The 27,102-nt window shown below is 40.8% G+C and overlaps 1 protein-coding gene across 2 annotated transcripts in view; it reads left to right on the top strand.

Moving 5' to 3' along the window:
• The first annotated feature begins 6,170 nt into the window (after window positions 1-6,170).
• The window catches only part of Ppa1 (inorganic pyrophosphatase 1), a 31,378-nt gene continuing 10,446 nt past the window's right edge, over window positions 6,171-27,102 (top strand). The window contains exons 1-6 of one of the 2 annotated variants that reach the window (XM_021259542.2): window positions 6,171-6,373; window positions 8,866-8,924; window positions 18,429-18,482; window positions 19,119-19,238; window positions 21,027-21,113; window positions 22,022-22,148. In XM_021259542.2, the coding sequence (XP_021115201.1) occupies window positions 6,310-6,373; window positions 8,866-8,924; window positions 18,429-18,482; window positions 19,119-19,238; window positions 21,027-21,113; window positions 22,022-22,148 (511 nt within the window). In that variant the 5' untranslated portion in view covers window positions 6,171-6,309. The remainder of the gene's footprint in view (window positions 6,374-8,865; window positions 8,925-18,428; window positions 18,483-19,118; window positions 19,239-21,026; window positions 21,114-22,021; window positions 22,149-27,102) is intronic. The other variant, XM_004846200.4, reaches the window with a different exon arrangement.

Here is a 27,102-nt window from a genome sequence, read left to right on the forward strand (position 1 = left end):
CATTGTGAAGCCAGAATGCATCTGCCTGGGTCACGGGAGAGTGATTGTTATTGTTGAAGAACAATCTTTGGGTTCCCAAGTTTCTGTGGTCAGAAAGGAGGCTCTCAAGGAGTGTATATTTTCTAGATATCCCCAAGAAGGATAATGGAAAAGAAAGGACACTTCCAGGGGAAAATGATAACAGAGGATTATTTTCAGGCAGCCAAAGCAGGACCAAGCCAAGGAGTGTTTCCTACATTCATCAAGATTGTGGAATTCTAAGAATTGGTGGTGGTTGTATGCCTCCCACTCTTTCTGTTAGTGAGCTGGAGTATTAATTTCAATGTTTACTTTGTTTTTGTTCAGCCGCTGCATATGAGGTACAAGTGGGAAGGTAGAGAACATTTATTTGTTTAGGTTCATAAGTCTGGGTTAAAAGAAGTCAAAATAAGTCAGGTGTGGAGGCACACACATATAATCCCAGCACGCTGGGAGGCTGAGGCAGGAGAACTGCAAGTTTGAGCCCAACCTAGGCAATTTGGCAACTTAGTGAGACCCTGCCTTAAAATCAAAAAACTAAAAAGTGTTGGGGATGTAGCCCAGTGTGAAGACCCTGGGTTCAATCCCCAGTACTGCAAGGAAAAAAAAAGTCATATCTGGAAAGTATCACAGGTACTAAACTTTGACCCTGACCTTTGAGGGTCACTCTGGGGAAAGAATATTTTTCCTGTAAAAGGGAGAAATGAATATTGTGACTAAGAAATTAGTCACGATAGAGGGTAATATTGTTCCTGCTTAATTTGCTTCTCTCTCTGAGGGAGAAGTATACCTTCCTAGATGCACAGTGATGTGCTTTCAGTACCCCTGAGAGGAAGACTCTGTTTCCATGCCTCACTAATGACATCAGGAAAGTCATATGACCTTCTTAATGGAATGTGAGCAGAGTTGACATATGCCATTTTTTTGAGAAAAAGCTTGAGAGCCAGTCTGTGATCTGCCATTTCTTTTTCCCCCCTCTGCAACAAGACTAAGATGGGGAATGCTCCCTCAGCCTGAGTATGAAAATGGAAAGACAGATGGGGCAAAGCACAGCTAGCCCATAGTCACCATCATGTAACTCAGAAAAAGAAAAAAAAAAAGTTTATTCCGACAAGCTACTGAGGTTTTTTGTATATATATTTTGTTTTAGCTGCATAAACTAGTAAAAGCAGATGAGTACAGTTGGCTTCCAAGCAGGCCCAATTGGTGGGAGACACTGGCAGGAGCTGCAGAAGGGTGTGAGGGAGGGAAAGAACCTGTCTCCACTTCCCCATCTACCCCGGCAGATCCCCATCTTGAGATGGATAGGGCCCAGTGTTTCTAGCTGCCAACCATGGCCCCTGAGCTCCTTCCTTTGGGTACCCCGCCTCCTGTCTCTTCCTCCCGCCCCAAGCTTCTGGACAGTAGTAGCTTCCTTCTTTTGCTAATTTCTATTTGGCTTCTCAGTTCTCCTATCACCTATTGACCAATTTCCTATATTGGCAACTCTTAGAGATGGACTAAATGCCTTTTTCGTAAAAGGATATCCATGAGTGTTTGGGGGGCCAGGGGCAGGATGTTATGGTTTGTGTTTAGATGTCCCCTCAAAGCCTCATGCCATCATAGGTGGGGCTTTTTCAGAGGTGGCTGGATCTAGTGTGTGTGATGCTGGAATTAATTCATGGTGCAATGCTAGGTACAAAGGCACTAGGTTTAAGGGTGTAGTGCTACCTGCCCTAAGTAGTCTAGATAAGATAAAAGGGGAAGAAAGATGCTGTTGTCTTTTGCTTCCTTGCTTTTGCTGTCTTTGCCTGCAATGAACTGTTTCTTCTCTGCAATACCCCTCTGCCATGTGCCACCCTGCCTTGGAGCCAGCCAAGTATGGAATGAAACCTCTACAAACTGTAAGCCAAATGAACCTTTCCTCCCTTAACTTGTGAGTGTAGGGTATTTTGTCTCAACAACGAGAAAAAACAACTAAGACAGGTGCACTGTTCCATGGTCTTTTGTACATTCACTTTGTTCTGCAACTATCATCACCATCTATTTGCAGAACTTTTTTATTGTCCCAGTTGAAACTCCATATCCATTAAACAACAACCCTGAATTCCTTCCTCCTCCCAGGCCCTGGCAACCTCCATTCTATTTTCTGTGTCTATGATTTTTCACTGCCCTAGATTCCTTGTGTAGATGGAATTACACAATATTAGGCCATTTTTGTCTGGCTTATTTCCTCTAGAATAATGTCTTCAAGGTTCAGCCATGCTGTTGCATGTATCAGAATTCCACTCCTTTTTTCTACATCTGTTTTAGCCAAATTCTTTCAGTTGCAAGTAACAGAATCCCCGAAGTAACCCAATTTTACAGTTTAAACCGTATTTATTATCTAATACAGTAAGATGTTCAGAGGTAGAGCAGCTTCAGGGTTGTTAAGTCAGTAGCTTAAAGAATCTTCAAACTCAGGTTAGTTTTCCATTTTTCCATTTTTTCTGCCTGGTTTCTGGGGAAATTCACCTCATGCTTGAGGTCTCAAGACTGCTATAGTGTTAGCCATTTGTATGAATTAGCTTTTGTTAGATTGTGCTGTTACAACCCCCCCCCCCCGCCATCTCTATGGCTTCAAATAACAAGCATCTAGAATCCTGTTTCTTTCTTTGAGACAAGGTCTTATTTGCAGCCTAAGCTAGGCTTGAACTTGTGATCCTCTTGCCTCAGCCTCCCAAGTGAGTGCTGTGATTACAGGTGTGAGCCAATATGGCAGGCATAGAAGTATATGCTTTTCAAGGTACAAAAAGCTTTTCTGGAAATTCTCTAGCAGTCACCCCATTAGACAGAATTGTGTAATTTTTATTTATATGCCTAAAAAAGTAACTGGCAACTGTGATTCTCTTAGTTCATTTTATATTCATCCCTTAAAGATGGACGAGAGGCTGGCTGCCCCGAAGCAAAAGTATATACAGAAGAGGACATTCTTGGATGAAAGCAGGATTCTGTTCAGAAGGAGGTAAAATGCCCATTGGGCGTGGAACTTGTAGTGCCTGCTATGATATAACATCCACCCTCCATCTCAGTCAAGCTATCTGGTAAATAACACAGACACACCATTCAATCAGTTGCAGCCAGAAACCTGGAAATTGACCTCTAATCTCCTTCTCTCTCCCCTCCCCTTTATCCAATCATGATCAAGTCCATGGATCAAGTCCAAGTTCACCTTGACTTTAGCTCATGGGCAGCTCTTTTGTTATCCATGTTCAGGGCACGACCATCACCTTTCACCTGGCCACTCTGCCAGATTTCTCACTGGTCTCTCTGCATCTGATCTTGCTAACCCTCAATCCAGTCGCTAAGCTGACAGAGCTTCTTTTTAAAGTAATTTGAGTCACATATTTTCCCATTGAAAAGCTTTAAGCTGGGCATAATGGCATACACCTGTAATCCCAGTACTCTGGGGGGCTGAGGCAGGAAGATTACAAGTTCAAGCCTAGCCTGAGCAATTTAGTGTCTTAAGGAGACCCTGTGTCAAAATTGAAAAGATTTTTTAAAAGCCTGAGGCTACAGCTCAGTGCAAAGGCCCTGGGTTTCAAACCTCACTACCAGAGGTTAGGGGAGCAACACCTTTCTTAGCCTTCCCTTTGCTCCCTGGAGAAAGTTGAAATCTCACACTACACCTCCCAAGGCCCTCTGGCATTTTGGCCCAGTATATGTCTCTGGCTTCATCCCTTCCTACTTGTTTTCTGGCTTCTGCCTTGTGCCTGTCACCTTATGAATCCTTTCTCATCATTCAGGTTACAAGTTAAGCATCACTTCTTTGAAGATGTTCTCTATTCCCATAATGCAATGCCCTGTAGTTCCTTTGTCACTCTAGTCGTCCAAATTTATGGTAATTTTCTGTTAAAGTCTGTCTTCCCCTGTACACTGTAAGTTCTGGGAGGGACAGGACTGTGTCTAAGTGCTATATCCCTATCACCCAGCATAAGGCATGGCTAGAATACGGGTTAAATAAAAGTTAGAGATTGGAAAGTTTTCATGTTATTGGACCAATAGGTGGTAACTGACACTAGAGACGTACAGGTGATAATCCAGAGAAGGTATTTCTGGAAACAGAAGAAAAACAATGAGCAAGAGATGGAGAAAAGACTGACAAGGAGGATGAGAAATGAGTAAGCAGAGAAGTAGAACATCAGAGGAGAATGTAGTCACAAACCCCAAAGGAGAAAGCATTAGAAACTGGAGGTATCAAACAGGGTCACCCACAGCCAGGGGACATAATGTGGATAAAAAATGGCCATAGACTTGGTTACAGAACCAGAAAGGTATGGTTGAGAGTGTTGGACTCCTTTAAACTAATATACATAAGAAGGTATTTCTTTTTCTCCTTTTCCTCTGTTCTATTCATCGGTCCATCAAAGATTCATTAAACATCTACTCTAGGTCAGGTACTTTGCCAGGCTTTAGGGAGATCTGGGAACTACAACAAGCTCCCTTGGCCTATGGGAAAGTTACAGTGCACCCGGGCTTGGTGTTGTACTGGAGTTGGTACTGATTGTCTTTCTGGACACATTCAATAAAACTAGACCTAGCATGCAAGTCCAGAGGTGTGTAAGACTTTATTATCTTGTACTGAGATGGCAGGAAGCAAAAGGGAAAGTGCATGTAGCACACTATTATTGCATCACTTCTGTCTGTCTGTAAGTCAGTCAGAGATGAGATTCTAGGTTTTTCCAGGAAAACATTCCATCTGCTCAAAAGCAGAAAAATGACAGAGCAGTTTAATCAAAAGCACATCCTTTTAAAATAATTCTCCAAACCTGGTGCCACATACTACTCAATATGCACAGATTTTTCTTTCAGACTACATTGTACTACTGACTAAACTATTGCTTCGCTATTTTTTTTTTCTTTCTGTCCTTGTGTTCTCAAACAGTGTGGTGTTGTGTTCAAAAGGTCAGTGAGTCAATCTGCTGAAAATTAATGGGTTGGGAGTTGGACTGGAGACAAAGGGAGGGACACCAACTTATTAGAAATTTCTTACTAGGTTTTCACTTAACACTCATTTTATACATTTCATTTTATATAACAGACATTGTGCTGGGGAAGAAAGTTTAAATCATAATCCCTTTAAGGCACATTATCTTTAATATCCTAGAAAAACTATTATTTAAGGATATTCAGCCTATTAATTTAAAAAAATTACACTAGGCATTCTTTGAAGCCTGTGTCATAATTTCCTAATTAATAGCTTGGATTTTAGATATACTCTTTTTTTTTAAAATGTAGGATTAGGGAAGAAAGCGATACAAAATATCTGTCCCTATCCCCAAACAGACTTTAGTTTTTGGGATCTGGGAACAGAAGTAGGAAAACAAGCTCGGATGAGTCCCTTCCTAGGGAAATGCCCTCAAAAGACTAAGCTCAAACCTCGACCTCCCTAGTGCTGCTATTTGAGCTTCATGGGGACCTGGGGAGGATTGGGCAAGGACGGAGCCCGAATAAATCCTTCCCCAATGGAAGGAACAACAAGGGCATGAATAACAAGGAATAATAAGTTACACATCCCAAGTACTTACAAGAGGAGGGCAGGAATAACAAAGAACAACAAGCTACACATCCCAGGTGCTTACAAGGAGTCAGGCTCTGCTCAAAGCGCTCAGTTAATCATCCCCAAACCCTCACAAAATAACTACTATTATTTCCCCTCAGAGAAACTGAGTCAGACAGGTTAGAAGCAACTTGCCCAATGTCCTACACTACAAATCAGAAGAGCGGGTATCTTGCTGGTGGCCATTAAAGGTGCCAGTAATATGTCCAACTTCGCTGAAACGGATCAGAGAAACTCATCTTTAAAACTGCAAGCAGGACCCGTATGGAAAGCCGGTAACTTGTGAACGGTGTCAGAGATAAGGAATTCCTCTGCGAGGAGGCTGTGCGAGACAGAGGTGAGCACGAAGGCCAGGGTGCGGGGTGCCCCAAGAGCGTTTAGCCTTCCCCGGGTCAGAGCCGCAAAGCCAGACGCTGGCGTTGGGAGGACGAAGCCACTTCGGGCACTGGCCACGTGTCTCAGGCTCTCGGCCAGGAGTGGTTCGCGGAGGTGGGGCCGGGAGCGGGGCGGGGCATTCGGACCCGCGCTGGGAGCAGTGCGCTTGCGCGGGTAGGCGTGGCGGGAGCGGGAGCCCAGAGCTTTAAAGCCAGCTCCGCCCGCTCCGGGCTCGACTGCCGCGCTGCGCAGGCGCGGCTTCTCTCCTTGTCATTTCGCGCGGCGTGTGGGTTGGTGGCTCTGTGGTGGCGGTGGCGGTGGTAACGGTCTTCGGCACCATGAGCAGCTTCACCAGCGAGGAGCGCGCCGCGCCTTTCACCCTCGAGTACCGCGTCTTCCTCAGTGAGTGTCTGCGGCCCTCCGCGCCTCTCCTTCCGCTGTCCATTCATTCCCGGCCTCGCCGCCCCGCGCGGGTGAGGCCCCTGGTCCCCGAGCGGCCGGCTTCCTTGGCGCGTCTCTGGGCCCTAAGGGCCACGCGGGCGAGGGTCGCCCTCCGCTGTCCCTCCCAGCCTAAGGGAAACGCTCCCCTTTCCCACGTTCCGCAGGACGCTGACCCGGGGCCGGGCTGGTTTTGCAAGTGTCGGGCTCGGGGCGGCGGGGGGGGGGTCTGTTGGCAAAAGAAACCACTGAGTCACCCTAGAAAGGTGCCTGGACGTAAAACAATCCCCGTAAGAGGATTGCTGTCTGGAGGAACGGGAGCAGGGGGTCGGTGACTGCCCAAAGACCTTAATTCCACCGCCTTGGTTCACGTGGTCGGCTCTGAGCCGGGTCAAGTCCTCCCTATCGTTGGACAGCCGGGGAAACTGAGGCCCGGATCACGCTGAACCTACCCTCGGGCGTAGCGCTTTTGCCTCTTCAGCCTCTTGTTTTCCCGTAAGCGCTGATGCTGGGAGTGTTCCTTCTGAAACAGAAAGCTGTGCCCTCCCAGTCACACAGGTGACGTCGGTCCAGGAAGCAAAGTGCCAAGTTCTAGTCTGGCGCAGGAATCGGAGTCCAAGGATATCTTCCAAGTCCTGCACTTAGGAGCAGGAGGCTGCAGACTGACTGCGTCCTATCTCTCTAGGCGCATCCCCTTTTGCCTTCTAGCTACCCAGGGTTTATTTTTCTCCATCCCTTCATCCTCCAGCTACTAGGAGTAGATTAATGGCGATAACAGAGCTGTTAGGAAATGTGTCGCCAAAGGCCCCTCTGTTTTACCCTCTTTAAAGTTTTATTCCGAACAGAAGAGGCAAGTTCAGCGAAGTCTGTGGGTTAGTGTATGAAGGGCAGGAAAAGGATGGAGGGCGCAACTGGGAATACAGTGCCGAAATGACAGAATGAACCAAGCACCTAGCAAAACTCAGCTAGGGGTGGGAGGAGGAGGAAAGTGAACCCTAAAGTTTACATGGGTATCTGAAAGTTAAACCACCAGATAAATTCAGGAAGGGTGAGACTCCCCATTATTTAATTTCAGAATTAAGTAGTAAGGGCATTACAGGACGAATATTTGACTAAATTCACTGCGCTGTTTTTCTGATAATAGTGTTGGCTTCAGAATTTCTCTATAGAGTGGATTTACTGTAGAGAAGTGTCTGTCTGCTTTGAAAGGTGATGGGATCATCTAGAAATGGTCTTCAAGCTACACATTTATAACAGACTCACTGTTTTTACTTAGATTAGGTCTTGGCAGTATTTGAGGCCAGTAGGGGAGACACCAAAGCCACTCCTTTACATTGACTCAAGCTAATGTAACTTTATCAAATGAAACTGTCTGGAATTTAAGAAATACCAATAAAGGCCTGGGTAATGTGGGTCAGTGGTAGAGCACTAGCCTAGCATGTTTAAGGCAATGGATTCTATTCCCAGTACTGAAAAATAAAAACAAAAAACCCAAGAATTAGAACTGTAATTAACTAATTTTAAATGCTTTTTAAAAATCATAGATTTCTTAGTATTCTTCCTTAATAGAAGTATAAGGGTCTAAAAGAGTAGAGTCACAATTAACTGGGAAGGGACCCTCAGAAGATTGAGGGCAATCACTGTTCAAATTCTCCCATTCCACTTTGGGTTTGTTTGTTTCTGAGACAGTGTCTCACTCTGTAGTTCATCCTGGCCTTGAACTTGCTGTGTAGCCCAGGCTGCCCTCAAAGTCGAGGTGATCCTCCTGCCTCAGCCTCCCAAGTGCTGGGATTACAGGTGTGCGCCATCATGCCTGGCCCACTTTGTTTTTTAAGTTTGAAGGAATATAACATAGATGAATTCATAGGTTTCCTCTTGAATAGTGGAGAACGTGTTTTTGTTTATTTGTTTGCAGTCCTAAGGATGTAACTCAAGTATTGCACATGCTAGACAAGCTCTCTACTACTGAGCTATATCCCCTGCCCTGAGGAATTTTTAAAATTACTTTTTGGGTATGGTAGTTGAGTCTCTAGAACATAGAAATTACCTGTGAAGAATTTGTTACAACTTGATTATCCTTAAAAAAATTGTAATCTAAGATTCTGTCTTCCTGAAACATCACTTAAAGCAACATGGTTTATAATTTAGCAAAATGCTGTGTTTCTTTCTCTCCAGTTATTTCATTAGAGTTCTGAAATAGTTAGCTGATGTAAGGTCAAAAATAGTTTGGTCACCATTTGCATACTATTAGCACTGCAGAGGTTAGGATGTGCAGGGCTAAGGATTAATGCTGTCACAGGCCCACAAGGTGCTTAGGATGAAAGCCTGCTCTTGGGGAGGGTTGGGGAAAGAGAATACACAACCAGGTTTTATCTATTTATTTTTGGTGTGGGAATAATATTGTGTACTTCATGCATTTAACAATATAATCATAATAATAACTTCTTATTTCGCAGAAAATGAAAAAGGACAGTATATATCACCATTTCATGATATTCCGATTTATGCAGATAAGGTAAGATATCCCTGTCTTGAACCTGGTCTCTTTCCTCAGATCAGGTAGTTCTATATTTCATGTGTGTCACTTTACAAGAGGTTAAAGTGCCTTGTTGTGCTGTGAGTTAAAGGTTCATTGACAAATAAGAAGTCAGTCTTAACAACCAGATCATTCAGTTAAAGAAGCAACTGTAAATTGGGGAAGGAGTAGAGGACTAGAAGCAAGTTTTTAAACTGCCTTGTTTTTAAAAAAATCATATTTAGCTGGGGTGGTGGCACACGCCTTTAATCCCAACGCTTAGGAGGCAGAGGCAGGAGAATTGCTGGGAGTTCGAGGCCAGCCTGGAGTACATAGTGAATTCAAGGACAGCCAGAACTACATAGCAAGACCTTGTCTCAAAAAAAAAAAAAAAATCATATTGGTCTTTTCTGTATGTGAGTTTGGAAATAAATCCTACTACTTCATTAGTGGTTTGAAAATAAACCAGGTAGCCAGCACAGAATTTTGACTGTAAAAGTGGGATGTTTATTAAACAGTAAAAATAGATCATTCAGTCAATACAAGATAATTCATGGGCTAGTAGAGTTATTTGCAAATAGTGTTAATAAAGGTAAGGACACAGACTCCTAAAAGGAAATGTCTGTCCCTGTACACACCAGTGAAATGAAGAAATCTAACTTTAGCACAGATTGGTTAAGTTTACCGTGAATTAATAAGAATATTTGTGATCCTTGGGTGGTAGGAATACCAGTAACTTTTTTTTTTTTATGGTGGTGGGGATGGAACCTAGGGTCTTACACATGCTAGGCAAGAGATCTACCTCTGAGCTGCACCCCAGCCCCTATTTTTACACTTTTAAATAATAATGTTTAAAAAAAGAAGAAGAAAGCTTTTTTTCAGCTTCCTTTCCAATGGGTGAAGTTTGTACTGGATTTAGGAACTTGATCTGGGACAGATACCTGATTCTGTGTAAACCTTTCATATTTTTTTCCTTGTCATTGACCTTTCTTAGCCTGATGTTGATACATAATACAGGTGAATATCACATTCCAAAGCTCATGTAGAATAACAGCAAAGATTTTAAAATTTTGTCCTTGTGTATGCTGCCTTTTGGGCTTGCCTCAGAAATAGACTCATTGTACTATACTTCTGCTAGGAAGTCTACTGCAGTTCCATGCTGACACTTGGACACTGGCAGAAAATCCTTCCTACCAGTTGCTTCAGAGGAGCCTGCCCACACTGGGCTCCTGTTGGAGGCAGTGGAGCAAACAGCCTGAGACCAATTATGTGCCACAGTTACAGCAGGGACCTCTAATTGGCATGTGCTTTCCTGTGGGATTCTCAAAGTTGTACTTATTCCGAAACTCCAATTTGTTACATCTGATTCCTGGGAATTGATGTGAACTACAGAGTCCTCCCCATCTCTTGAATTAGCCCCATTTGGTTAGCTTGAATTATCTGGTTTTTGTAAAATATATGTAAATCATACTGTAAAGTACTTCACCCTAATGTTTCAGCTCATTCTGTGTGATAAAGAGGCATGAAACTACCCTAGATTTACTTTATTATTATGTGATACTGGAGATTTACACCCAGGGCCTCACACATGGTAGGTAAGTGCTCTCCCACTGAAGTACCTCCGCAGCCCCTTTTCCCTCTTATTTTGAGACAGGATCTCACTAAGTTACTTGAACTTGCCATCTTTCTGTCTCAGCCACCTGAATAGCTGGGATTAAAAGTCTGCTATGCTGTGGCCAGCTAACACTAGCTTAACTGATGGTCCCCTCAAATACAGGTGTGCTGAGCAAAGAAAATACCTTGATATGTAGCTGATTTTTGGTGTTTGTAAATGATTGGACAGTATTCTAGCCAAGGACCAGGATGATCATAGACGTGTGGTGCCTAGACCACATGGTCTCATGTAAAACATCTTCACAGGTTTCCTGTGACCCTGGTGTCTTCGTTGTGTCTGTGATGTGGTTAGTCAGGTGAAGACTCTGCCCTTGTACCACCCTGTGCAGGCTTAGAAGCACGACCCCTTGTGACAACTCTGATTTCACCAATGGTCCAAACCCTGAGGGACCTCAGCATGTGTAATTCTTGCTTGAATGGCCAGAAGCAACTCTTTTGTTCTGTTCTGTTTTTAAGGAAGAAGTTATTTGTTTATAATACAAATAAGGGTGAGGGTGGCAGGGATTATAGCTCCCCAAAATCCTAGTAATTCTTTTTGTTGTAGAAGAGTGTGGTTTTCTTTTTTAAAAATATCTAATATGATTACGTTTACATAAACACATTTTTGTGTGTGTGGTGTAGACTTTCTCCCTGACATGGTCTATCATTTCAGGGGTGGTAATGAGAGAATGTCATTACGAATAAGAATGTCCCTTTAACACAACTCAGTCAACTTCACAAAGGAAAAGTGTCCAACAGCTCACATACTCTAACCTATGTCAGGACCTTTTGATGTGGACAACATTCAGTTTGGTTATGTCATTAGAATCAACCTAGCTAGGTCAGGAAATTCTTGTGACTCACATATCCTGCTTGGATTATGTCCAAATCAAATATGTGGAGAAGACAGACATGGACTCCCTGGATTTTCCTTTTTAGTTGTAGCAATGTCCTTTGCTGTGCATTTATTTTGGGATCAAATGTACAAGCACCGGTAGCTCAGTTCTATCTTCTATAATGAAACACAGGGCAGAGAAAGATCTAAATCTTAGTGCTCAAATATCGTGACTTGATACTTTAATTTTAGGAGTTTGGTGTTTTTCTAGTTCGTATCTTTTTTATTTGTTTGTTTGTTTTTGTTTTTTGAGACAGGGTCTCGCTATGTAGCCCAGGCTGGCCTCCACCTCCTGGCAATCCTCTTGCCTCAGCCTCCCAACTACTGGGATTACAGGTGTGCACCACCACGCCCAGCTTCTAATCCATATTTTAAAGCTGGTGTTAAATACTAGTTCTGACTACGTAGCTTCTATTTAGTTTCCTAAGATCCTCCTGGGAGCATGTAGGGAACTGTTTCTTTTACTCCCTTCCAAAGAAAGTCAAGCTTCTAGTCCAGTGATGGTGACCCTTTTAGAAAATGAGTGCTATCCTGAGTTTGATCCCTGGTACCAAAAAAAAAAAAAAAAAGAAAGAAAGAAAAGAAAGTGAGTGCTAAACTGTAATCCCGAACCCACTTACGTATTGCAAAGTGCCAACACTGCAATTAAACCTGAACACTGAGGTTTTAGTTTAGGAAAAACGACTCATACATTAACATTTTGGTCTTAAAAGAAAAACACAACATGTGTTTCATAGGTTCACCACCACTATTCTAGTCAAACAAGTTGATGCTTCAGAAATTTGATGGTATTTTTTACAATTTGGTATAATTGTTCATTTTTCTTGGGAAAAGTTTTAGGTCAAATTTCATAGACATTGCAAATCTCAGAAAAATTTGACATCTGGAAATGTAGACTCTTGCTTGATTTTATAGAGGAAAAAATAAACAAGTTATGGTTAGAATATCTGTTTTTAAAATTTAGTTTTTCTGCAGCTTATCTGAAAGGAAACTATAGGCACTTATTTTTAGTGATGGCATAGCAGATTTAAGTTACTACTTTGTATAGATACATATGGCAGTGTGTATTTCCAACAACTAGAGGTGTTTGGCTGCTGTGAATAGAAAATCACATAATTGTGCAACCAAGTTGAGGTTGAGTATCCCTAATTTGGGAATCTGAATTTTTTTAAATGCTCAGAAAGTTTCAGATTTCAGAGCATTTTGGAGTTTTGGAGTTTTGGATTGGGTATCGTCAACAGTAGAGTCTATTTTAGAATCCAAGAAACCCCAAAATCTGAAACACTTCTGCACTCAAACATTGCGGATAAGAGATACTCAGCCTGTATTACTGGGAGGTGTGTGTGTGTGTGTGTGTGTGCATGCTTAGTTTTTCACTTTAATAGGTTAACTCTGTCCTCTGAACTTCTGAGAGTTTGTCGAGCAAATAGTTTTTGGTTGGTATAAATCATGTTTTCTTTTGTTAAGTTACAATTCTAAATGTAGAAGGGCACAATAGTGTGAATTTTTGTTATCATATTTCCTTCTGTTTACTTCTCAAATAGACTTTGTCACTTGTCAACAAAATAATTCAGGAATCCATTTCCTTTTAACAACTTAGATTATATCCTCCTATAATCATGTAACTAACCTTAAAGCCAAAACTGAAAAGTAAGGGTCAAGAGCCATTGTTACTCAATGAACATTGAATAAGGCAAAATATTCTTGGAAAAGATGAAATCTGGTACACATTTTCAAAAGCAGTACTATGGGATAGAAATGTTTGTATGAGCTCTTGTGATAGGAGTATAATTTTTTTTTTTTGGTACCCAGGATCGAACTCAGGTCCTTTCGCTTTCGAGGCAGGTGGTGGAACCACTGAGCTAAATCCCCAGCCCAGGAGTATAATTTTTAAAAAGTAAAGTTACTCTTGTTTTTTTTGGTTATCAGTTTTTTGGCTTATGTCTAATCTTTAGATGAATTTAGAAGAAAATCCTTTCCACCACTATTGTTTTTCTCTTACTGTGAAACAAATTTTTAAAAATGAGTGGTGGGATCAGAAGGTGATTTTTTTATTTTTGTTTTTGTCTTTTTTGTACTAGGGATTGAACCCAGGGCCTTTGCACTGAGCTACATCCCAGCCCTTTTATTTTGAGACTGAGTCTCACTAAGTTATTAAACGTCCAGACTGGGGTCAAACTTGTGATCCTCCTGCCTCAGCCTCCCAGAGTGATAGAATTATAGGTATGCCTGGCTCAGAGGGTGATTTTTGTATTTCTTACTCATCATTTCTTTGTTTTTGTTTTGGTACCAGGGATCGAACTCGGGGACCTTGCCCTTGTGAGGCAGGCAGCGGAACCACTGAGCTAAATCTCTGGCCCGTAACTCATCATTTCTTGCTCATCATTAGTAAATGACTAGCTAGGCTATTGACTTGGTCCACAAGAATATTAGTTGGCTTGAAAATGAGACCTATTCTCAACCATATTGCTGTAATAGTCACATTTAATCAATGCAAATTTAAGCTTCGCCAGGAAGTAGGCTATATTTCTCCTATCCCTGAAACAATTTTATTTCAAATCTTCCAATTTCTTTAGAATCTGGACATCTTTATTTAACATTAGCATCTCTAATATGTGATAAATGGTTATAAATCTAGGAAGTGCAGTATGGGCTCTTATGCTTCTGACTTTGGGGAATCAGTGCTAATGATGTAGATTGCCTTTAGCTCTGACCCCCTACACGTTTATCAGAATCATCCCTCTAAGGACACTGATTTCCTTCCTTTCTCTGAAAGGATGAACAGGAAGCTGAGAACTTTGAGGTCAGGATGAAGATGTAGACTCCAAAGCATGGTGGAAGTGGAGGACGGAGTTCTGGGACTTTCTAACTGAGGGGACAGGAAGACTATAAATCCAGGATTGAGGCTGGGGGTGGAGCACGGTGCTAGTCTGCTTGCCTGGCATGTTGCATGTCCTGGGTTCCGCCCCCAACTCTGGGGGAAAAATCCAAGATTGGGCTAAGCAATAGTTAAAACCAGTTGCGAGTAAAGAAGACATGAATTGATAAGGCATGTACTGAACTTAAAAATGTGTCTCAACATTATAAAGTGCATAAACTGGAAATATTCAAATATGTAATTTTCTGTTGTTTTTTGAGACAGGATCTCACTGTAGTTCAGGCTGGCCTTATACTCACTATGTAGCCTATGCTGGCCTGAACTTGAGGCAATCCTCTTGCCTCAGCTTCCCAAGTGCTAGGATTATAGGTGTATACCACCACACCTGGCTTCACATATGTAATGTTTAACAGAAGTTTTTATAGCAGTCCAGTAATTGGTTTATTTTCTCATATCACTTGTCCTGAAAATTCTAAATGTCACTATTTGCTTGGCGGGAATGCCCCAAATTATAGCCTTGTCTATGAAAAATAGGTTGTTCTTTTTCAGTAATTCCTTCCAAAATATGAGAACTCCCCTTTTTAAATACCAAAATATTTAAATATATTAAAATATTTAGCAACATCCCCTTTTATTCTAGAACTCCAGAAAACATTCTCCTGTGTGATAATTATTAATAGAGAAAATAGTGACTAAAGGCTACTACACATTCATAGCTTTGAAAAAAATAGTAATTACAACAGCATCTATTTGCATTTGAAAAATGTGCTAAACATTGATTTTACAGACGAGTCACTTGCTAGGTTGGTGGACTATAAATGGTAAGTGTGTGTAGAGCCTAGAAAAGTGCCTTCCACTTAGTGGTGGTGCTCAATGAATTTTTGTTTACAAAAAGGAATTCAGCTGGGTGTGGTAGTATAGGCCTGCTATCCCAGCACTTGGAAGGCTGAGACAGGAGGATTGTGAGTTTGAGGCCTGGGCTACAGAGCTAGTTCAAAGCCAGCCTGGACTATGGGAGACCCTGTCCTAAAAAACAAAACAACAGGGCCAGGGATTTAGCTCAATGGTTTCGCTGCTTGCTGTGCAAGTGCAAGGACCCAAGTTCGAATGCCGGTACCAAACAAAACAAAAAACACAGCAACAAAGAATTCACTTTGCATCTTCTTGTAGGTACTCATAATTACTAAAAAGCACCAGATTCTCAGGCTTTCATAGTTTTTCTGTTCTCTTACCATTTTTCATTTTTTCCTTTTAGTTATGTAAATTTGTGACATTAGGTAATGCTGTTTTGAGGGTCTGTACGTATATGATTTAGTTCATTAAAGTTTCCAATATGCAGTGGGCCCTTGACTTACAAACTATCTGTTCCTGAGGGCTGGTTGTAACTCAAATTGGTTGTAAATCAATACAGCTGAGATCTGGATGTTTACCTGGGTGCGTGCTATAGATAACAAGATAACAAAGGGCAGAATTAGGTCCATTAACCTAATTAACCCAAGTTGTTTGTATGTCAGTCTGGTTGCAACTTGAGGGTCCACTGTAGTTCCCAACCTTAGAATTAGTGATTTCAGCTCTATTTGCTACCTGTTTTGTTTTGTTTTGTTTTGTTTTGTTTTCTAAGAATGGGTCTTGACGTACAGTTCAGACTGGCCTTGAACTCATTAGGATCCTCCTGCCTCAGCCTCCCGAGTGCTAGGAATACAGGTGTGCGTCACCACTCCCAATTGCTTGAGGCTATATGCCTATGCTTCTACAGTGGTAACAACCAGTCTCCTTTGTTTTCTCTTCTGGGTTAAGCTCATGTTGTAATAGCTCCACCTTGTGGACCTGAAGGATATTGCTGGTGCTGAAAATGTAAAAGCCCTGATTTGTTCTTGTTTACAGAAGGGGGGGCGGGGGAGACAGACAAGGGATCAAGCCCAGGATTACTCTACCACTGAACTACATCCCCGGCCCTTTTTATTTTTTCTTTTGAAGCAGAGTCTTGCTAGGTTGACCAAGCAGGCCTTGAACTTGTGATCCTCCCACCCCAGCCTCTCAAGTGCTCAGATTATGGGTATGCACCACCATGCCTAAATCAGATCTTTCATTTTTATACCTAAGAAATGGTGCTAGGTAAATCCAATTCTTAAAAACTTAACAGTGAATAAGATAAAATTTAATCAAAAATTGGTCCTCCTGTTTTCTACCCAGGCACAGTTAGTGTTATATTTTCTAAGCCATTTAAATATTACTTTACAAGGATACGGGGATAGAGTGGTTTATTCAGTCCTGGATTTAATTATAATCTCCATGTTTTGGTTTTATGTTGACCAATAACTAAAATAAGCAACAGAACTTTACCTTTTGAATATACATCTGTAGAGCTTTTGTGCTTGATTAAAAGTAGCAGTAAGGTCATTATTGGCTTGGGCATCTTGTCAGTCACTTAGCTCATTGGGGGAGAAAATACCTGATACCCAAAACTTAAAGGAGGTGGGGTTCGCTTTGCCTCTTGTTTCAGTCCTTTGTAGTCGCTGGCTTCAAGGGAGACAGGCAGGGTTGAAGGATCTGGCAAGGGTGAGCTGCTCACCTCAGGAAGCAGAGCATCAAGGTGATAAGCCCTGCCAGCTCACACCTGCAGTGACCCCTTCTTCCCACCGGACTCCACCTCCTAACAGCAAGTCAGCCATATCGCCCCGTAATCCATCACCTTTCGACTCATGACTTTAGGGGCCATTTTAGACCTAAACCAAAACAGTCATTGCTGACTTACTCCCTTATAGTTTGTCAGTCCCTGTTTTTTAATGCAAAATAGAGAAGAGGTAATTTAAAAAACAATGTGTACATAATTTTCACTTTATTATTTTTTTTGAGATGTGATTTTGCTGTGTTGCCTGTGCTGCTCAACCTTGTGGGCTCAGGTGACCTCCTGACTCAGTTTCCTGAGTAGCTGACCCCACTGAGGCTACAGCCATTCTCATTTTCATTTTAAACCAACTTTTAAAGATACACTTTTTGTTTTTTAAAGATATACTTTTTATAAAAGAGTAATGGCAGATTTAAGCTTCATCTGTGCCCTTGTAGAGGCTAGAAACTGATAATCTGCTATTAAGGTTTTATTCCTTAGTAAAAATCATATTCTGACTATTTAAAGCTCCATTTTAATTAGAGAGCCTATGTGAAGTCTGTATTTAACTTAGTATGCAAAATGAGATGACGTTGTGATTTTGTGTGTGTGTGCTTGTTTTAAAATGGAAAGTATGTAAGAATTATTCCCCTGAAAAATCATCCACCTTATTGAGATCAATTTAAGGCTATAAACTAATTATAATAGCACTGCTGTTGGTTAAAATAGTTTTGAATATATTCTTTTGTATTCAGTGTCAAACTTCCAGTCCTTTTTAGGGGGACTTGATTTTCAAGAATAGCCAAGTTAGAAGAATAAGAAGAATAATGTGGGTGATCTGGCTGATTAACATGGTTAACACTAAACTGAATTACCTAAACTGGGTAATTAGGCCAACTTGGGGTTTGTCTACAAACTGCCTCTGAAATTGGAGCTGCAGCAACAGCAACACCCTGAGCGTTGCAGTGCCGTGGGAGGAGACTGACACCAGGCCTGGAGATGAGTGTCTTGAAGATGGCCTTCTTCATAGAAGAAGTGCTTGTTTAAAAACTGTTTCCCTCCTTTCTGGAAACACTTTTTCCACCCCCAATATAACATATATTTAGGCACAGTGGTGCAGTAATCCCAGCACTTGGGGCTGAGACAGGAGCGTTGTGAGTTTGAGGCCAGCCTGGGCTACATAGCAAAACCCTGCCTCAAAATACCAAAACAACTGCAATAAAAATGAGAACATTCAGAGAAATTCTAAGAATTATACAATGAACAACCATACACCTGCCATCTTGTTTCTAAAGTTAGCATTTTCCTTATCTCTTAATCTGTCATTCTATATGAAGTCTGATGCAAGTCTGTTGACTTCAGAGACCCAGTGAAATGACTGGCTTAACTTGGGAAGAAGTAGGTTACACTCCCTGCAGTAAGAGAGCAAATGAGCTCCTGTGAACATCTGGCCTTCTCTTCTTTTTCCAGGACGTGTTCCACATGGTAGTTGAAGTTCCACGTTGGTCTAATGCAAAAATGGAGGTAATGTTTTACCATAGATGTCAGAAGTAGGGTATTAATGACTTGTTTCTGAATCTGATTCTCTCAAGGATGAAGCAGTGAGACTCCAAGGGTGTCCTCTGTCCAGTCCCTGTCTGCCTCCCTGTGCCAACACTTTCCCGCTGTGCTCCAGCCAGACAGACATTTACCGCCTGTGACTGTGCCCCATGCTCCCTCACTGCTTTGTTTCTGATGTTTCCGAAACCTAGTGCTGTAGGTCACTTTTTGACAGTGACCTGAATAATTTGCATTCAGATTCCTGAAAATTTTTAAATGTTTTAAAGGAAAGCTGAAGTTGGATAATGTTTATTTTGTCTTTTTTGTAAAAGTTTTGTACTTTCATTTCTCAAATGGTAGGATTTATCCCAGCTAATTGTAGTTGTTGCTTTCGGGAATGAGAAAACATTCTTTTTCCCCTCTTGATAGTGCTGTATACCTCCTGTAAGTTTTCCACTTAATGGCTGATTAGAGACACAATTCAAATTACAAAAAATGTCAGAGTTAAAGTTAATTGTGAAAGTGAAATTAAGGGTCATACATATCATGATTTGTTTCCTCAAATCCTTATTTAAGTAGTATTTCACATCCAACTATAAACCATTTGAAATTTTATTTCAGATAGCTACAAAGGACCCTTTAAATCCAATTAAGCAAGATGTAAAAAAGGGGAAACTCCGTTATGTTGTGAATTTGTTCCCTTATAAAGGATATATCTGGAACTACGGTGCCATCCCTCAGGTGTGTCTCAGTTAACTTGCAAAACATGTATATTTTTATGACTTACTGTTGTTGGAAAAAAGATTTAATGACCTTTAGAAAATGTTCACTATAGTAAGTTGTTGGTTTTTTTTGTTTGTTTGTTTGTTTTTTTGTGGTACCGGGGATCGAACTCGGGTCCTTTGCGCTTGCGCAGCAGGCGGCGAAACCACTGAGCTAAAGCCCCGGCCCTGTATAGTAAGTTTTTTTAAACATAGGAAGGGATAATCAAATTGGTTTACTACTTCTTTGAACAACTTTTCAAGATCAGTTGTAAGTATTTACAATGTCTGAATTCAGAATTGAAAGTTTATTCTTTTCTGAGCTATTTCTCTCTTTCTACAGACTATGAACTCTATACATTCTTTTTTACAAATACTATGGCAAGTCAGATACAGAATGACAGTAGTACTCAATTTGTCTCTTGTTGATCCACTCTGAGACATTAGTAGTACTCAGCTGCTGTGGTTATTGGGAGGAATGAAGAAAGCACTTAGTACCTGTGCACAAAAGTTCTCAGAGTTGTTGACTTTTTATGTTTTGGGTGCTGCTCCCTCCTTGAGGCCGAGCTCTTTGTGATAAAGTAATGATGGGATCCTGTTTTCTTACACAGTCCTTCAAGGAGGGGGACATCTACATGATTTGCAGTTTATCCCCAGCACAATGCCAGTATGCAGGTTATTTATGTTTATATTTAATGTTTGAATGAATCATTAGAACATCTCTATGAGTATGTGATACATGTTTAATTTTAGTTTAGCTAGGCAAATGCTGTGGGACTTACTAAATGTTCTACTTATTTTTTCCTATTGATAAATGGTTTGTTTCTATTCATCATTAAGTTTATTAAATGGAATCTATTGTGGAACAATCTATAAGTTACTAGAATATAGGTCAGACTCCTCTAGCTTGTTAAGGAAGCCCAGTCGTTTGCTCTCATCCTAGCACTTCACCTTGTATTTCAGGTGGCTTAGTATTTAACTTTGAAGTACTGTCCCTTGGGAAAACATTGCTGATATGCTTATTCTTCTCTAGGTTGGCTTTTTGGATATGGCCTTCCTTTATTCCCCTTCACTTTGATCTTTTTGCCTTCACTCCAGCTGAATAGGCAAGCAAATCCAAGTCATATATATGTTCTTGTTGGGGAAAAAAGAACCCAAATAACAGGTGTACTTTAAACCTAACTTCTTGGCAAGCACAGGGTTCAGCTCTTTTATGAGATGCTCTGCAAGGACTCTGGCTTGCAATTTAGCAAAACAAAAGAAAGCCAGTAATTTATGCTTCAGAAAATCCTGATTGAAGTTTTCAGCCTTGGCTCCTGGCCAACAGTAATGCTTTTAACATTATCATTTCCATTTTAGTATTATTGCCTACCCACTTCTGTTTTACAAATTTGTTATAAAGGAAATTAGTAGTAGAAGACATTAACAACCTAGAGCAGTTCATCAAAGCACTTGTCTTTTAATATATTTGTAAAAAGTATTTGGGTCTTTACATATTTGTGCTTGTGTGTTGTTTCAGTTATTAAGTTGATTTTCTTTTTGTTCTAAATAAGATCTTTAGTCTTAAAGCTTAAATTCAGTTTAGTATTGTTTGTATAATAGGAACTGCAGAATTTAATTGAAATTATTGTGTGCAGTTAGGATTCTTAAATATCAATAAAGAACTTAAAGAGTAGCTGAATGCTCAAACTTTTGCAGAAATATTAACATTATCCCCTTTGTTAGCAGCATGTACAGAAATGACAAATGCTTAGCTTTATTTTTTCAGACATGGGAAGACCCAGGACACAGTGACAAACACACTGGCTGTTGTGGTGACAATGACCCAATTGATGTTTGTGAAATTGGAAGCAAGGTAATGATACCTGATATTTTTCTCTCAGGTATTAAGATGGTATCAGTGAAATACACCAAAGTTCTTACTTAAAAGATAGTGTGAATAAAATATATAAACATTAGTGAAATTGTAATGTCTCTTTGGGAGATAAATTAAAGGCTTCTATTTGATTCTAAGCATTTATACATTATCATTTGTTTCCATTTTTTCCTTTTTTGGTACTGGGGATTGAACTCAGGACCTTGGGCTTGTGAGGCAGGTAGCGGAACCACTGAGCTAAATCCCCAGCCTTATACATTATCATTTGTGTATTTAAACCTAGTCTGGAAAAAAATGTGTGTCTGGACACATATGACTGGACACATACAGAAGAAGCTGATGTGCTTAAGTGGCTTTAAGAAAGCCACTAGTTAAGCTACTAGTTAGGAGGTGAAGGTGACTGGAGGACATTTCATCACAGAGTAGTGGAAACCTCGCCTCTTTGGAGTGATCAGTGAATTGATTAGAGCCAAATAACCTAAGTTGGAGATTTCTGGTAGTGATTCTTCTATCAAGTAAGGTGGCTTGAACATTTTGACTATAGTTATTTCTTTATGATCTCTCTCAGGGAAATAGTAAACAACTAAAAACAAAGTTGTGATTAAAACCTGTGAAAAGTCCAGGTTTTTTTATTTTGTTGTACTGCTAGGGATTGAACTCAAAGCCTGTGCATACTAGGCAAGAAACTATAAGTCCTTTTTCAAACTTAATACTATAAGACTAGTGAACTGTTTATTTGCCTAATTTTAAAAAATTTCCTTCAAGGAACAATCTTAGTTAAGTATTCAGAAACTTAGAATTTTTCTTCTTTCCTCTTACTTACCAAGTAAAGCTTTTCTTCCAAAGTTTTATTCTGTAATGTCCTGATTGTGGTTGTTGACTCTCAGGTATGTGCAAGAGGTGAAATAATCAGGGTGAAAGTTCTGGGCATATTGGCTATGATTGACGAAGGAGAAACTGACTGGAAAGTCATTGCCATTAATGTGGACGATCCTGATGTGGCCAATTACAATGGTAAGAAAATGTAAGAGTGTCAAGTCTTTCGTTTTTTTGGTGTGGGGGTTTTAAGTCAGAGTCTCACTGTGTAGCCCAGGCTGTCCTTGAACTCATGGTGATCTTCCGGCCTCAACCTCCTGAGTTCTAGGATTACAGGTATGTGCTACCATGCCTGGCTAAAGCTTTTCTAATTCTTTTTTTGTTTTGTTTTGTTTTTTGGTACCAGGGATCGAACTTGGGACCTTGCACTTGCGAGGAAGGCACCAGAACCACTGAGCTAAATCCCCAACTGCTTTTCTAATTCTTAACAACCACCAAACTTGACCTGTAGTGATAGAATTATAAGCCAGTCCTTTCAAACTATTAAAGAATGGAGGAGCATTTGACAAGGCATTGCTATTTTTACTACTGAACTTGCATTAATTAAATACAGTAATATTTTCCTTTCCCTCCTCACACAATACCACTCAGTTACTATGTATATTTTTCTAAAAACATTTGGTATATAATTCACATACCCTAAAATTCACCATTTTAAAGTGTACAATTCAGTTACTTTTAGTATATTTATTATATCATGTGACTGTCACCATGATCTAATTCCAGGTTATTTTCATCACCCCAAAAAGAAATCCTGAATCCATTGGCAATCACTATCCACTTTCCCTCAGTTCCTGGCAACCAGTAATCTACTTTCTGTCCCTACGGATTTGCCTGAACATTTCATATAAATGGAATTATACCGTAGGTGGCCTGTGTCTGGCTTATCTGGCTTAGCTTGGTGTTTTCAAGGTTCAGCCACACTGTAGCATGTATCAGCATTTCCCATGTTTGGTAATAAAATTGACTTAATATTGAAGTTCACCATTTCTTCCCCTCCCTCCTTCCCTCCCTTCCATCTGTCCATCCTTCCTTTCTCAGTCCTGGGAATGGAACCTAGGGCCTTTACACTGAACTACAACTCCGGCACCCCTCCCCCTCTTTTTTTTTCTGAGAAAAGGCCCTGCCCAGGCTAGGCTCAAACTTGTGATCCTCTTGCCTAAGCCTCCCAGAGTGCTGGGTTTATAGACACGTGTCACCACGCCTGGCTTCAGCTATTTTAAAGTGTACAATTCAGTGGCATTTAATATATTCCCAGGGTTGTGCCTCTAGTTCAGTTCATGCCCTTTCCCTCTTCTGGTAACCACTAGTCATTTTTATCTATGAATTTACCTATTCTAGATATTTCTCATATACATGGATTTATGTAATATGTGGTCATTTGTGTCTGACTGCTTTCACTTAGCATGTTTTCTAGATTCATTTGTATTGTAGCTTGTGTCACTCTGTACTCCCTTTTTACGGGTGAATTTGGTGCTATTTTCAGGAGGTGTGAGCTGTCGTGGATAACACTGCTGTAACTGTCCCTGTTTGTGTCTTTGTGTGGACATGTGTTTGTAATTCTCAGGTGTCTGCCTAGGACTGGGTGTGCTGAGTCTGTGGTGACTCTGTTTAACCGTTTGAGGAACTGCCAGACTTGTCCAAAGCAGTTGTACTATTCACATTCTCCCCAATGGGGCATGAGGGCTGCAGTTTTCCTGCATCCTCACAAGCATTGGTTACTTACCTTTTGGATTATAGCTTATAATATGGTTGCAACCAGAACTGTGGAATGAATTCTGCAACCAGAATTGTGGAAAGAATTAAGTTCATGAATTCTACATCCAGAATTGTGGAAAGAATTAAATTTGTGAACTGAGGTACCACTGTATATTTTCTTCCAGGAGTTTTATAAATTTAGCTTCTACATTGAAATCTTTGGTCTATTTTGAATTATTTTTTCTACACTTGATCTTAGCCAAAAGGCCGAGAAGCTATTGAATTATTTTTTCTACATGGTGTGAAAGAGGGGTCCATTCTTGGATATCCATTCTTATGCATATGGTACCCAATTGTTCCAGCAACATTTGTTGAAGTCTTTTTCCCCTTTGAATTGACATGGCATTCTTCTTGAAAATCAGCTGACCAAAGGGCTGGGGATTTAGCTCAGGTGCACCGTGCCTGCCTCACAAACATAAGGTCTTGAGTTCAATCCCTGGTACCAAAAAAAAAAAAAATCAACTGACCATAAATGTGTGGGCTAGTTATAATTTGATTGTCTGAAGTCCTGTGGGGAATAAATGTTTATACTTTTTAACACTGTACCTAAGTTAATTTTATTTTAATTAAATAATTACATTTGGTGCTGGGAATTGAACTCTGGGTCTCACACTTGCTGAACTGACCTCCAACCCTATCTGGACTATTTTTATGTTAACTTTGCTTCTGGTTAATGTTTTACACTTGATCTTGCCAAAAGGCCGAGAAGCAATGGTTAATGTTTTAATCCATTTACCTAATTATTGAATTTGTCTTTTTTTTTTTTTGGTACTGGGGATAGAACTCTGGACCTTGTGCTTTCGAGGCAGGCGTGGTGCCACTGAGCTACATCCCGGCCCTGAATTCATCTTGTAATTGGAATGGGTCTGGCTGGGTTAGAGTCAAAGTGTCTCCAGGGTTGTATCCTCTTGAACTCTGGGGAAAATTCATTTTCTTGCCCTTCTCAGCTTCACAGGCTACCTATGTTCCTTAGTTTGGTCCCATGTCAGCAGTGGCAGGCTGGATCCTTGGATCACTCTGAGCTTGTTCTCTGTCACAGCTCCTCTCTATCTTACTCATATGCCCCCCTCTTCTACACTGTAAGGATCTTTATGATTACACTTGATCCACCTGCATAGGCCTGGATAATATCCCAATTTGAAGGTCAGATGATTGCCGTATTTCCATCTGCTATCTTTGTTCCCCCTTGCCATGAAATGTAGCATATTCAGAGACCTGGGGACTAAGAGATGGGCATCTTTGAGGGACCAGTTTCCTGCCCACCACAAGTAGTAAAACTTGTGTATGATGCATTTGTCAAAACCCATAGATCTTTACAGTGGCAAAATAATGGCCCCTCCAAAGATGCCCACCTCTCAACCCCTGAAAGCTGGAATAGGGGTTCCCTTATGTGGCCAGTGGACTTTCACATGATTAAGGTTCCTGACTTGAGGTGGGGAGAGAGTATCCTGGAGTACCCAGGTGGGCCCAGTCCAATCACTCGAGTCCTTGGGAGCAGAGACCTTTCTGAGTTGTAGTCAGAGAGATGTGCGGGCAGGAGAAGGGGCAGGGAGGTGCCACATTGCTGGCCTAAGATGTTAAGGGTGAGGAGATGGTGCCACAAGCCAAGGAAAGTGGGCGGCCTGTGGAGGCTGACAAATGCAAGTAAACAGATTTTTTTTGCAGAGCCTTCAGAAGGAAATGCAGCCCTCCTGACATCAGGGACTCTAGGCTTGTGAAACTGGGAACTTCGACCTATGGGGTTGTTAAGTAATAAATCTGTGTTGCCGGGTACAGGGGCATATGCCTGTAATCCCAGCTACTCTGGAGGCTGAGGCAGGAAGATTTCTTTTTTTTTTTTGGTATCAGGGATTGAACTTGGGTCCTTGCACTTGCGCAGCAGGCAGCAAAACCACTGAGCTAAATCCCCGGCCCTGAGGCAGGAAGATTACAAGTTGAAGGCCAAAAATGAATGAATGAATCCATGTTGTTTCAAGCTACTGAGTTTATAATAATTTGTTACAGCAGCATTAGCTAACTAATACACATCACAAGGAATGAACCTTAATGCATGCAAATTTTTAAAAATTATTGACAAAGTTAACTCCTGGATGAAATGCAAACTATGGCAAAAGAATCTGACTTTACTACAAACTTTACTATGAAAGTTATTAAGTAAATGAAAGTATTTACTATAAAATAACCTCACTGAGGGGATGGGGAGACAAGGTTCTGACCTTAGAAATTTTGGAAATGAGTGAGTCGGTGAGACATTGTATGTGAGTTGGAAAGTTGTTCTTGGTAGAGTACAGTTAGCGATCCTGAAGCCACTGTCCATGTGTCCTGGATCTGAGCAGGTGGAAGCCAGTGGAGTAGGAGATTATAGATAAGCAAGGGAGGCGGCTAGAATTCACCATGTGCCAATGGCTTAGAGTTCAAGATACAGTAAGAATTCATGTTTATCACAGTGTAAATACAAGTTTATACATAGAGAACATGTTTTTAGATGTGTGGATATAGGTGAATTGGTGTACACACATCTGTTTCTTTTCTCTATGGGCTGCAGGCTTAGAAGACCCTCTCAACAGTGGTGAGCACTCTTGGGCCCTCGCTGTTGGTTTCCAATACCCTTCTACAATAAAAGGGCACCAAGGCTCCTTGATTACAGGGGTGGGGCAGAAAATGACAAAATGAGCCTGAAGCTTAGTGACAGGAAGTAAATGCTTCTAAAGAACCACAATGAGTGCCTATCAAAGGGACACACAGTTAAGGTAGTTTTGCATTATAACCTAGAGTATAAGATAAAATACCCGTGAATCCATAGTGACACAAATGAAGAAACAAGTAGGGGAGGGCAGGCAAATCCCTCTAGCAAAATTCCAAATAATTTATGTAGCTCCTCATCCTTCAGGTAGCAGAGCATAACTACTGCTTCTTGTAGATGATTTTAGAGTGACTTCCTTCCAGACAGTACAGTACTGTACTCAATCTCAGTGTTGTTTTAATTTGCATTTCTCTAATGGCCAGAGATGTTGAACATTTCTTATGTATTTACTGGCTATTTGTACTTCTAGTGTCTATTCATTTCAATTGTCCATCTTCTGATTGGGTGTTTGTATTGGGGGGGGTCCTAAATTTTTTTTAAAGTGTTTTATGTAGTCTAGATATTAATCTTCTGTCCAAAAAAAATCTGGCAAAATTTTTTTCCCCACTCTGTAGGTTGTCTCTTTGCTCTATTGGTTGTTTCTTTTGTTGATTCTTGTTATTTCTTCTACAATTGGGGTTCTGTTCAGGAAGTCCTTGCCTAGGTCTTCAAGAGTTTTACCTATATCTTCCAACAGATTGTTTCTGTTTT

This window comes from Heterocephalus glaber, unplaced genomic scaffold (assembly GCF_053883595.1).
Source record: "Heterocephalus glaber isolate CG9 unplaced genomic scaffold, H.glaber_assembly_v1.0 deba00001497, whole genome shotgun sequence".
In the NCBI taxonomy this organism is placed as follows: Eukaryota; Metazoa; Chordata; class Mammalia; order Rodentia; family Bathyergidae; genus Heterocephalus; species Heterocephalus glaber.